The 13,914-nt window shown below is 45.1% G+C and overlaps 1 protein-coding gene across 1 annotated transcript in view; it reads left to right on the plus strand.

Annotated features, from left to right (window-relative positions):
* Window positions 1-2,199: 2,199 nt before the first annotated feature.
* LOC139638506 (Krueppel-like factor 13) overlaps window positions 2,200-13,914 on the plus strand; it is a 40,913-nt gene continuing 29,198 nt past the window's right edge. The window contains exon 1 of the mRNA XM_071512653.1: window positions 2,200-2,852. Coding sequence (XP_071368754.1) covers window positions 2,411-2,852 — 442 coding nt within the window. The 5' untranslated portion in view covers window positions 2,200-2,410. The remainder of the gene's footprint in view (window positions 2,853-13,914) is intronic.

The following is a 13,914-nucleotide window of genomic DNA, read 5'->3' on the forward strand; positions in this document are numbered from 1 at the left end:
TATTTCTGGTTTAGTGATTTGTCCGTTCCGTTTCTCTCTGGGAAACGGCTCTGAAACCGAAAGCAGAGACTTGTGAAACACATTTACTCAGACCAGGAGTTACACCATGTTCTCATTTCACAACGCTGATATTCTGTTAGAAAGAAGCACTTTCCTGTTTGCATAAGATGATTGCAAAATTAAATGGATGGAAAATCACACACATGATATTGGTTTTGCACTCGTAAAAATGTGATCATCGAGTATTTTGTTTTTGTCTGAATCTAGGAAGAAATATCCGACTGGCCCGTTTCCTTTTGACTAACTGGTGAAGTTTGGATTTTCCATGTGGGAGAACTGAATTCGTGGAGGGAAATTACAACCAGCCACAAGCCAGATTTATTCTTTTCTACCAGTCACTTTGGAAGGAAACTACAGCAGGCGTCGCTTGGAGTCAAATTCTGTTTTAATCTTCTAGTCGGCTGGTAAAATGGTGAAAGTGTTCAGGTGGGTTTTGGGTTGAACAGTCACTGTGCACAGAGGAATGAGTTTTCCACCTGCTGCCAGCCTCCAGACACACAAAACCTGATTCTCCTCCACAGAGTGAAGCTCCAGACCGGAGCAGAGACTGGAAGCCTCTTTACTGATTTATAACTCCACACTGTGCGATAAGGAAGAGTGAACTTTGCCCTGAAGACTGAGTGTACAGTTCCAGCCTGACCGGACAAACACACTCCACACCTCCAGCCCCGACAAGAGAACTGAGCACTGCGCTGGTCAGGGACAGTCGCTCATGAGGCATTATGGGTCCATTTAGCGGTTTGTTGTGTTTTTCTTCTTGGTGGATAACCGGCCAATCAGAGACGAGGTGACGTCACCTCCAGATGTCTCCAGCAGCTCCAGTGGAGTTTGATATGAGAAAATGTTTCAGGATGTAAAACCTCAGCGGTAAACGTCAGGTTTTGGTGTCAGTCCCTCAGAATCAAAGAGCGAGGGCTTCTTTCTAGAGCCGCCATTTTGCACCGAGAGACGTTCAACAATCACACAGGGAGAGATCCATCGGAGGAGAGGAGAGAGACCAGTTTCTCCACCACAGGAGCAGGAGAGAGAACAGCTGCAATGCAGCAACAGGACATGTTGGGTTTAAGTAAGGGGCGTGGCCGCAATCATAAACACGACCCAATGTTCACAAACTCACAAACGGGCAGATACATATGCCCCCCTTTGATCGAAAGCAGCAAGTTCCCGCCCCTTCTGTGGAGGTTGTTGAAAGGCATTCTGGGAAACGCAGTAAATCCCAAACTGCAGTAGAAGTAGACGAGGCAGGTTGAGGGAAAGTGGATTCACCAAAACAGTAAATGACAAAACTGCATCATTTCATCACTAAATATACTGAACATCACAGATTGATGAGACCTGACAGTGGATGAGGATCCAAGGCTAAAGTTTTCCTTTAACCTCAGGAGCTGCATCACCTGGCTTCTTATTGGCTGTTCCACAGTCTAGATTAAAAACAAGTGATTGGGTCCCAGACTTTTGATCGATCTGCCTGAGGAGCTCAGACTGCAAAATCTGGATAATCTTTTAAATCAATCCTTACTACTCACTTTTATAGATTTGCTTTAAGTAATGGTCTTTATTACTTGTTTCAAAACTCCCAGTTATGACTTACTCTTGTTTCCTTGCTTCAGTTGATTTTGCTCTCGGTTTTATCTGTTTTCCCTGACAAAAAGTCACATGAGAAAACCCACATGTGAAATCAAAGACCATGTGCTTCTTGGACATGTGCAGGTGTTCAGAGGCAGTGTGAACTTGGGGAATTTCCCATGTGAAAATGGCTTTTCACCTGTGATGGTCAGAGTCATATAATGGCAGATGAAATGTAGAAAGAAACATTTCTCACTATGAATTGAATTGAATTCTCATATGAAAATATTTTCCCAAAAGAACATTTGCTTTTGTGTTGCCCGCTGCAAAGTGTTTGAAGTGTTATGCTAAATCAATAAAGTTCGTTATTATTGTTATTATTCTTGCTGTTGTTATAACATATATATATTTATTTAATAATCATTTCTGTTGAACGGGGTCGCTGCGCTCCGGAGCGCATCAGCAGCCAATGGACGCAGCGGCTGCAGATGACGTCAGGCTGCTGCGCGCCCCCGCCCCGCCCCCCCGGCATGGCACGGCTCGGCTCTGTCACCGCGCAGAGGGATGGAGGAGCGGAGGAGGTGATGGACTGCGGAGAGCCGGGCAGAGAAAAGTTCAGCAGCATCACGGAACAGACAGACGGTCCGAGCGGCAGCGGCATGGCGTCTCCACCGAGGAGCCGGTAACCGTCTGACGGGAGTTTCCAGTTGATACACAGCTACCTCCAGCATCGCAGACAGGGGGGTGTCGGTGGAAACTGCATTGCCAAATTTGTTTTTATTGAATGTCACCGGGACGCGTCGGTGCCGCGTATCAAGGGATTATGGATCATTTTGCAGCCGAGTGCCTTGTGTCCATGTCCAGCCGGGCTATAGTTCACCCGAAAGCGGAGCCGGCTCGCTCTCCGCGGGCCGGGGAGGACAGGGAGCCGGTGGTCAAGGACAACTCCTCTCTGTTTGTGGTGGCCAGGATTTTAGCGGATTTTAACCAGCAGCCGCCCACCGGCGGCGCCGAGCCGGTGGCGACGAGAGAGGAGCGCGCCGAGGACGGACGCAACGACACACCTTTCCCCGAGCCGCAGCCCGGCAGGACGCAGCGGGGGAAGCGGGTCAGAGGGCGGCCGGAGCCGGAGTCCCCCCAGAAAAAGCACAGATGCCATTATTCAGGCTGTGAGAAGGTTTACGGCAAGTCGTCCCATCTGAAGGCGCACCTCAGGACGCACACAGGTCAGTCCCGACACGCCGAGAAATTCATGATCGCACTTTACGCACCGGAGTTGGGGATGAGAAATAAAGCCGTAAAGTGGGGTTGAGTTTGATTGTTATAGTTTCAGTGTTTTCACATCAGCCCGCATTTCATCACCTAGTTATTGGCCAATTAAACAGCTGTGAGTTGCGCCCAGTTTGGGTCAAATGGGAGGGAGCCAAGTATCAAGTGTCTGCACCAAGCAACCCCTCCCTGCTGGTTTATAAAGCATTTAAACAGAAATAAAACTACCCCCCCCCCCCTCTGATCCCCAGCCTGGGTGTGATGTGATAAACTGAAGTGAGTAGTGAAGTCAGATGGAGGCTGAGGCGCTCAGAGAGTTTCTGAGGTGGGAAATGTTCATGAAGCAGCAGCAGGCAGTGATGAAGAGGAACTGAAACAGACCGAGTCTGCTGTGAAACTACAGGAATGTTCAAGATGTGAGAGAGCAGGCACAGAAACACACACACACACACACACACACACACACACACACACACACACACACACTCAGGTTTCTCATTCAGTCTTCCGAGAGCCATTTTCTGTGCAGAACTTGTATTCTCCTCCAGGAGAGGATGGAGAGAGAGAGAGAGAGAGAGAGGGTGGTGTGTGTGTGGCTGTGTGTGTGTGTTGGATGGGGGGTGGCTGGTAAGTTGTGACTCTCTAAGCTCTTTGTTGTGATGTACCACACCCCCGACAGCCAGGCTGCCGGCTGATCTGGCCAGCAACAGACTCTGCTAGCTGAGCTCAGAGAGAGAGAGAGGGAGAGAGAGAGAGAGAGAAGAGAGGAAGAGGAGGTGTTTATACATAGTTTCCATATAGTTTATTGTACTGTGGCGCTCACTGTAAGGCTTTTGGGGTGAGAGCCTCAGCTCAATGAACCATAATGGAATGGAACAGAATGGTTCATGAGAGTTTTCATGGCACAAAACCCCAAACAGACTCACTCATGATGACCTCACACTCCAGTTTGATCAGATTTAATCCCAGGGACTCATGGGAAGATTTTAGTTGTTATTGATTCAATATTGATTAGCAGAACTGTGTATAAGATGACAGCAGTGAGAGTGAAACCTAGCACTACAACTGTCAGTCTTATAAATTCTCTAATTGGGATCATTTCTATAGAATCCAATTATAGTGAAATTAAACTATTCCTCATTTTGCTGGGGACCGCCTGGAACCTCCTCAAGGAGCTCCAGTGGGTCCCTGGGCCACACATTGACCACCACTGGTGTAATGTTTCTTTAGATAATGTAAAGTAATGTGGAGGAGATCATTCATAAGCATTTCTCCATAATTGCTGAGGCCATGTCAGCCCCTCATAGAGACCAGCAGTGACCTCCCCCCTTAACCCCCCCCCCCCCCCCCCCCACACACACACACACACACACACACATACACACTCCCCCGCGACCCCTGACCCCACACTAAGCTGCACCATGCATTATGCACACACACAATACAGACGGACACTGACAATGCTGCTGTCCAGTGTTGGTGAAATCCACAGAACTAGAACAGATAGATCGGTCATTCCCGTTCAAATCAACATCCCAAGACGGTCTGAGCGGCGGCCATCTTGCTGTGACCCGTTGGACTAGCTTCTGTATAAAGCGACTCGCAGCAAGTCACTGAGCTGAGAGGTTTGACAGCAAGAACCAAAGCAGCTTCTCTGTCTCCTTGCTGCCATGGATTGCTAACATGCTAATGCTAACATGCTAATGCTGACTAGAAGAGCTAGAGAGAGAAGTCCGATCTGTGATAAAGCTACGTTAGCCTCGTCGCTAACGTTAGCTTCCAGTTGAGTTCTGACAGTTTGCTAACAGACTCATCTGCTCAGTTCTCACAGTGAGACAGACTTTACAGCCTTAATGTCCAGACGGTGTTGTCACCATAGCAGCTAACTCTTAAAATCACATTCACCATTTTATGCTGAACTAGCTAAATTACTATGGCTGTGGCCGGAAAGGATCTCTATTCCCTCATTTGTATTTCCCTATATAATGCTGCACTAATTAGCGGTAAATCACACATGATTAATGAGTGAATTCGGAAACTTAATTCACGTTTTGGACTTTTCACTAGCTGACATTAACAAAAAACACCTTACAATAAGCTCTGTACCATATAACCTGCAGCTAGAGATAAATACCTTCCTGAACAACAGACCGCAATGTTAATGTTAGCATTAACGAGCTCAAATTAGCATAACAAAACATGCATTTATAATTCGTTATGAATTGGCAGTTAAAAGAAAACATCTTTAGAATAGCTTGACATCTGTTTGGTACCAAAAAAAGTTTTATTTTACTTGCATTAGTAAACGAGGTTTGGTGAAGAAGAGGATGCATCATTATAAAACCACAGAAGGGTTACAGCTCGGTTGCTTGGTAACGGCCAGGTGACGACAGACTCGCAATGCATTTTGGTACTTTCACCGTTTTAGTGACCGGGCTTTCACTACATATTACAGTGCATTGTGGGAAATATGTAGCGCCCTCAAAATCATTCCACAATATCATTTTGTGATTCGGACACTAACAAAAAATGTCTGACGTACGTATTAGTGCCCTGAAACACAGACAGTGATCTATTCCGGTCACAGACCAGGAGGCAAACCGTTCTGTCCGTTCAGGTTCTGTGGAGAAACACTGAGCTGCTTCTCTGTGATTTCTGCTGCTTCAGAGCTGGAAACAGCTGATGTGTGTTTCATGCTGAAAGCCCCAGTGAGACTGAACGCCGCTCTGCCTTTGATGATCAAAGAAATCAGACGCACGCGGTCCTGTCGGGAGAATCGCACCCACAGGGGGCGCTCACAGCAGGAGACGCACTTTATCAAACCTCATTTAATAAAACAACAAAGAATCCGCCGCTCCGGAGGTTTCCGACTTTTCAAAGGTTAACGGTAATCAGGTCTGCTGCTTTATGTGGAGCGAGGGGAGAGTTTTGTTTCGAAATAAAATCCACCGTTTAGAAAAAGGGACACCCACTCAAAATGACTGACGGCACAACATTAACACAAAATGGTTCTTTTTAAAACATGGAGCTCAAGTCATTGGCTTACAAATTTACAGTTACAGACTGGATTAGACTTAGGCAATGATCTTTTTAAAACAAAATGGATATATGTGTAGTGTTTTGGAATAAAAGTCAGTTGTGCTAAAGCAGTTAAATGGATAATATTGAAAGTATTCACCTTTGTTTTTTCTGTGATAAAACTGAAAGAAAGTGAAGAAATACAATGCTGTCATATAAAAACAGAATGAAGAAAAATATACATTTCTGCAGTGGAGGAACAAAACTCAGAGCTCATTAATACATTTCACCTCTAAACAGTTTCAACTTTTTGGGGTTTTAGTCTGGCTGACAGTTTCCATCTGTGGATCATTTGCATTTGGCCCACACTCCAACTGAGGCTACTGAGGATAAGTGTATAGTAGCCATGGGCTACTGAGGGCGGATTATAATCCGCAGGACAGCAGGCGAGTCGAGTTTCCACTCCTGGTGTGGACTCGCCCCGGCTCCCTGTGACACTGACACCAGACCACAGATGGGGAATCGGAGACATTTAGTCTCTCCTGGTTTGGGGCTGGTGGAGGAGAAATTGTCTTCTGGTCAGCTAATTCCTCCAGAGTGTCCTCTCTCCACTGGCCGTTTTCTAAAACTCTGCATCATCCTCTGGTGTGTCACAGAGAGGCGGGGGCGTCCCGGCCGGGCGGGGCTTCGCCTGGCCGCGCTCCACCATGGGATTCCTCTGCCAAGAGAGAAACCAACGCATCCGGAGTGATTTATTGCTATCTGCTGCAGTGTGGCTGGGTGTGGAGGCGACGTGGAGATATATATACGTGTGTGTGTGTGTGTGTGTGTGTGTGTGTGTGTGTGTGTGTGTGCTCGGGGGTTAAACCAGGATAGGAGCAGCTCATACGGGCCGGGGAACAGCAGCGCTCTGTGAGGTGTTTCCTGCCGTTGTCGAGCCGCCGCCGCTCGTTAAAATCACATCAGGACCGATGTTTGGCTTGGAGAGCAGCAGACTGGACCGGACCGGTTTGACTTTCCACATCGACCCGCTCATGACCTCCGTCTCCCTGTGACAGACAGGATTCAGTTAGACCAGGTTTCAGTCCAAACAGTCTGCTTCTCAGTTCGCTTCAGTAGAGGAGGTCGGTTGCAAAATGAGATAACTGCTATTCAATTAGGGAGACGCCTTGGGCTGCAACTAACGATTGTTAATTTAATTATTGATTAATCTATCTATCTATGTCAAAAATAATGACAGTTGTCCATCACAGTTCCCAGAGTCTGACCAGCAGCCAAAAAACCAAAGTACTAATTTAATAATGAGATGAAACAGAGAAAAATGGCAAATCGTTAACATTAACTTTCTGTCGATCAAATAAACGATTAATAGACTCATCGTTTCAGCACTACTCTTTAGAAATGTTTTTTAAAGAAAAGCAGGCAGCCAGAGTCCTTGGTTGACTGAATGAGACGTTTTTACTGACTGGATCCTCTGGACTTTAGACATATTTGAACTAAAGGTAATGATTTTGTTTTGTTTTCTGAAAGCAGAAATACTGCAGAGTGATTTGGAAGTGAACTCTTGACTTCCTTCACTGCAGGTAGGAGGTTTAATCATCATCTCACATTTTGGCTCTGAGTTCGTACAGCTGTGGAGGGACAAGACTGAGACTGAGCCACATGGAAGAGGAAGCAAACCGTTTCCACTCAGTGGTTACAGCTCTTTACCTCTCTCTCTCTCTCTCTCTCTCTCTCTCTCTCTCTCTCTCTCTCTCTCACTCTCACTCTTTCTTTCTCTTTCTCCTTGCTCTCCTCCCCTGTTCACACCTGTCGCTCTCTCCTTTCACTTTCTCTCTCTACCCTCTCTCTTTTCTCCTCTCTCTGACTCTCTCTGACTCTCTCTCTCTCTCTCTCTCTCTCTCTCTCTCTCTCTCTCTCTCTCTCTCTCTCCAGTCAGATAATGTTTTCCGTTGTCTCTCGCTCTCCTTGGCTAGTAATAGAATGTGGGTCATCTGAGTTCAGTCGTGACTCGGCCAACTTGGATCTGCCTTGGACTCTCACTCTCTCTCTCTCTCTTTCTCTCTCTCTTTCTCTCTCTCTCTCTCTCTCTCTCTCTCTCTCTCTCTCTCTCTCTCTCTCTCTCTCTCTCTCTCCCTCTCTCTCTCTCTCTCTCCACTCAGCAGTTTTCTTGCCAGCCCTCAGCAGCAGAGCAGAGGGAACAGGGAGTTCCCTCTCAGCTCAAACCGATTAAAGCACAGAAAATAAAACCCTGTTTCCTTTTAGTTGTCTCAATTTGTTCAGGTCACTTCAGTTTAGTTCAGTTTGCCTCAAACCTTCATTGACCCAGAAGGGAAACCTGGTTTGCAGACGGGGTGTAAAATCACAGCTAGGGTTCGACTGATATTGGTTTTTGAAGGCCGATACTGATACCGATATTTTTGGATTGAGGCTGCTGATAGCCGCTATTTTGTAGTGATAATCAATATCTATACATTTTCATGCCAAAAAATTACATGGATTCAGTGTTTCCCCTGAATTTTCTTCTTGTCAAAACATTTGAAACAGCATTTAGACCAGATCATGGGACACTAAAACTCTCCATTGAAACCCAGAATATTAATAATAATAAAACAAATTAATGCAGAGTTGTGGGGAATCTGATCAACATGCATTAGAATCAATTCAGGATATGGGTTTCCCCATAGACAACAGTATTGATCAACTCTACAGGAAATGTATTTATTTTCAGACTGGACCAGATTCACTTTTAATAAAAGACAGATATTGGCAACATATATTGGCAGATCAATATATTGGTGTAAGCCTAATATCACCTAATAATCACCACATCATACACAGACAAACATCAGCTGATCAGGGCCGGGCAGGGAGTCAACAGCTCCATACAGTGGTTTAAAAATTCTCTCTTCAAGGCAAAATACAAAGTTCTGCTTTTGTGCAGATTAACCAAACTCATTTCTGAACCTCCTCAAGCTTCTCACTGGGCTCCAGCCTCCATTAACATTTAAGATTCATGAGATCTATGAACACCAGCGTGGATTTTGAAATTCCTCCTGCTGTCGAACATTTAATATCCCCCAGACTCTGACCGTAATTGCCTTTAGATAAGGGTTTGGTGTGGTTCGGTGTCGGCTGGGAGTTGATGACACCACCTCGCTCTCCAGGATCAAACAGCAGTTAGATTTCAGACTCTCTGTACAGAGATGAAATGTGTGGAACATGCTGTTGCCTTTTAAAAACCACGTTGAAAGAAGCTTTGGGATTGTCTCAGACTTCAGCTCGCTTTCATTAGATGCCAACGAGGACCGACAAACCGCAGCCTGCAGGTGCCTTTTTTCTGTCTTGCTATGAAATAACTGAAATTTGGTACTTCAATGTTTCTTTGACCACTGGCAAAACATATGAACCTCGTAGAATGTGACTTCAGGCTTTTTCCGGATTGCTGGTTCACTCCCCATTTTGGCCAAGCAGCATGTATTAAAATAAGTTAGTCATTTGTCACCTTATAAAAAAGTACAGGTGGGGCAGTGCAAATCAGTTTAAAAATGTTATTGAAAACAGACATTTTGAACTTCAGGTGAACTCAAAAAAAAAAAAAAGACAAAAGCAATGACAGCTGTTGTGTACCAAGATGTGCATCATACAAACGTCAGGAATCTGACATCAATTTTTCATTTCACAGATACCCCTCTGAAAAATGCATTAGAAATAAATGGATCTCAAGAATCTGGAGGGATATACGTATGTTTACATTTTAAGGTAACTTTTAAGGTCCAGTAGCTACGAGAGTCTAGCATGTAGCTAGCTAGTAGCTAACTAGCTAGTAAGCTAGCTAACTTCCCTGTCAAGCAAAAGTTGTTCCCAAGATTGCCAGCTAATTTGATAACTGTTAGATCTATCTGAAGTCCTCACTGGTGTGTCGTAACACTAGTTTTATGCCATTCTGTGTGCTTATATGAGTTTGCAATCCTGAGTGTAACGCAAGTTCAAAATGGCTGCCATGGGTCAGTGCTGCTTTGTGGATTGCATGTATGCTGAAAAGAAAAGTGGACTGTAATGATTCAGAAAAAGTCGTGTTCCAGGAAGTATCTGTCTGTTGGTGAAGGAAACATCAGCCTGTCAGATTAGCAGTAGGTTCATCAGCTTCCCTCCACAGAGACAAAGGGAGAACAGTTAACGCTTCATTTTACTAAACTGTAATGTAGTAAGAAGTCAGTGAGTCTCCAGACTGCCGGTTTGCCCTTCAGCCTGAATAGAACTTTCTCATCAGTTCTCTGTTGAGTTTATTTGACTTGTGCCTGAGCAGTGTTTCCTCTGCATGCAGCATCATGCTGGCACCTGCTATCTTGCTAAAGGCTTGATGTTGATCAAATGACTCAGAGTCAACAGAGCTGATCCAGGAGCAGTGAGTGTCTGCTTATGAATAAGAGGCTCAACTCAGTGAATCTGTAAGGATCATGTTTTTCACAAAGTACGATGAATATACAGCAATTTGTCTCACTGTCTCCGCTGCAGAGACGTATCACAGCATTTCCATCTGACACCGGTTGAACATCGTCAGTGTTTTCATTCTAGGCGTCTGGCTCTTAGAGTTATGTTTTTTTGAGATCAAAGCGGCTTAAAGAAGAGAGTGCACGTTCTGTCACCATAGCGACGAGCATGTCACACCAATCATCACAATGCAGTCTCTGCTGTATGCGGTTAAAAAATTTTGGAAGTGCGTGACTGTGTGCTCAGACCATATGAACACGTTGGCTCATTGTTGTTCATATTCATATACAACATTCCTCCTAAACACACTGTCTACGGAAAATCATCACTTCATCACTGTCTCATGTGGGACCATCATTACAAACACGTTTCGCTGCCAAGCTTTGTTAAAACCCACAGTTTATTTTACTGTAAATTCTAGTCAAGATCTCAAGGTTTCCAAAGATACCAAACATGTCCTGCTGAATTACAGGGGAATGTGTATAAAATGGTGCACAAATATCTAGATTTTTTCCATTTGATGTAATAGTGCAGCCATAAAAAAAAACGTCTTGGCGTCTTGGGTTGGAATATTTCTCTCAGTATAAGCAGCTAGAGCTTCAATGAAGAGTGAATGAAAAGTTTGGAATGAGCAGATACAGAATATGGATGTGACGTCATATACAGTATGGGAAAGATGTTTTTTTCTGTCTCTGAAGCTACTCAAGAGGCAATTTAAGGGGTTTAACTCACGGTGCGAGGGGCCAACAGGGAAGAACAGCTGGGTCACATGAGCCGGTTCCTTCCAGCAGGAGGCTTTCCAGCTGCGTCTCCTCTGCTGCTGGAGAACATAACTCAGAAAACATCGACTGCTCCCTTCATTTTTCAACCAGGACGTCTGCTGAGGATTGAGCTGCTTCCCATCTGAAGAGTTTTGGACGTATGGCCGACTCAGGAAATGCCCCCCCCCATCCCCCCTAAAAAACAAATGTGCAAATGTGGTTTACGTTGTGAGATGTCTCGCAGATATTGGAGACGAAATGTACTGTTTCAGTCAGAGTGAGTCAGTCTGTCTGTAGCTGTGAAAGCTGGGAAATACTCGTTCTCTCCCGTCAGCCCGCTTTGTCCAGATTGATGCTCACTGTGATATTTGATATTTTATGGCTGAAACTGTTTTGTCTCAGTTTCCTTCTCCTAAGCCAAGTTTACACTAACAAGAGACCTTCTAATGCATTGAACACTACATTTCCTCAATCAAAGAGCTAAACTGTAGCTCTCTGGGAAGGATTCTGACAAAAACAGGAACATTGGACTTTATGATCTTCAAGATAACACAGAGGCACCTAATATGGTCTGAATGTGGTCAAACTGTAGTGTCTTGTCTTCTGTCTGTCCAATCTCTGAACCCATCGTCTATCGGTCTGGTGACGATTAGACTCTGGGGGCGACGGCCAATATTTGGGGGTTTCCGGTGTAGCCAGCGGACATCCGGGCCAAGACTTCCTCTGCCGTGCGCCGGTCATTATTTACAGTCCGATTAGCAACTTGAGATGCGAGTTGGAGTTGAGAGACGACATCTCATATTAGGGCTGGGTGATATGGACCAAAAATCATATCTCGGTATTTTTAGGCTGAATGGCGATACACGATATATATCTCGGTATTTTCTACGAAGTGGGCTAAATGTTCAGTTGTAAGTCAAAGCCACATGTGAGATGTCACAAGCACTTTCATTAAAACAAGACTGTGATCAAAATAAAAATGCAAAGACAGGGTTTCCTTCCCTGTTTTAGAACAGTCTGGTAAGTTCAGAAAATGACATCACTTTATTGTAATGCAGCCTTTAAAACCAGGAAAAGACACTTATGCCATATCACGATATTACGATATCCAAAATCTAAGACGATATCTAGTCTCATATCACGATATCGATATAATATTGATATATCGCCCAGCCCTATCTCATATGCAGATATCTGTTTATAGAGATTAGCCGAAATGTCGTCTGGACCTAAAAAACTTGTGAAACAATCCGGTCGTAGACGTCGTTTCTCAACTCCGACTCCAGAGTCTAATCGTCTTCAGACCGATAGACGATGGGTTCAACAGATTGCTGTCTGTGTAGCACCATGTCTGCATGCTTCAGGACATCGGGACACACATTATCTGTTTCGGGGGTCGAACCTCTGATGTTCTGGGTACATGACGGCCTCTCTAACCGCAAGGCCAACCCTCTTATGATGATGCTTCAGATATCAGAAAACACACGGATTGTTTTGTTCAAGCGGAAGCGAAGTTAAATCAAGCAAACGCTGACATTTGAAACCCTTTTCAAAGACATGTACCTCTTCATGGTGTGTGTTACTCACTGGTGACCGGCCTGTTGTCACTGCGGTCGTATTGGCGATGTTGCAAAGTTCACACCATATGAGGAAGTGTTGTGGTCTCCTCACTCCTTATTGGAAGATTGAACTAGTGTCTGGTTGGCCTGTGGTGTCTTGTTCCATTGATTACCTAAACTGATATACTGTGTGGTTGTTCTTTGTCTTAAGAACTTATGGTGGTCTTTTGTGAAACGTTTTCTATTTGTGGACTTTTATTTTTGGACCTTTTATTCATCTTGTCACCATGTAAATAGATTTTGTCATTTTTTGCATCAGCCGGCCTCTTTTGGTTTTTTACCTTGTATAGTGTGCGAATTCTTGTTCTGGGTTTTTTAATTTACGCACCTGAGACATTTGTTCTTTTTCTCTTTTTTTTTTTGGACTTGACAAAACGAGTGCAGACGTTCTCACTTACTTGATGTTGCGAGTCTCGCCACGCGGCGCTGGGCGAACCTGCCATTACTCAATGTTCCCAGGGACGGTCTTTGTTCAGACTGGATTACCAGAGAACGGCTGAAGATGTGTGTGATTACTCCAGACCGCCGACAGCAGCAACCGCCATGACACGCCGTGACGCAACATCAGGGTCTAACAGCGGCACTGACAGTCTCCCACTTCAAGACAAAGGAGCGGCTTTACGTTCTGACCTCGCTGTTTCCAGTCAACCTACAGAACCGGCTACAGTAGTCCTGCTAGACAAAGGATGTAATAACATATTTCACAGTCTGTTTGCTTTTTTGTCTGGATTTGAGGTCTTTGTCCTTTTCCCTTTGTCGTCGAATGATCGTCCCCCTCCCCCCCCCCTCGAACCCCTCAAACCCCCCACCCCGGGCCTCCCACCCGTCTAAGACACAGTCCACTGACCCACCCCTTCAGGGGGATCCATGTGCCACATACATTTAAGCCTCGGGAGCTTTATTTAAGAGCTTTAGTGATGGAAAAGTACCGGGCCCTCAGAAGAGGGTCGCTCAGCATCCTCTCGTTGACAATATGGCAGACGAACAGAACGCTGAGCCAAACTATCTGCCAGATCCATGCTTCCCCTCGCAAGGGATATTGCATGTCGTCCATCATCCTCCATCTGTCTCTCTCTCTCTCTCTCTCTCTCTCTCTTAGAGGTTTTCCATTGCACAAGTACCGCACT

The sequence above is a fragment of the Centroberyx affinis genome, unplaced genomic scaffold (genome assembly GCF_046629955.1).
Source record: "Centroberyx affinis isolate AG114_WGS23_722 - 3 ecotype Tasmania unplaced genomic scaffold, CSIRO-AGI_Caff_v1 ptg006424l_1, whole genome shotgun sequence".
Lineage (NCBI taxonomy): Eukaryota > Metazoa > Chordata > Actinopteri > Beryciformes > Berycidae > Centroberyx > Centroberyx affinis.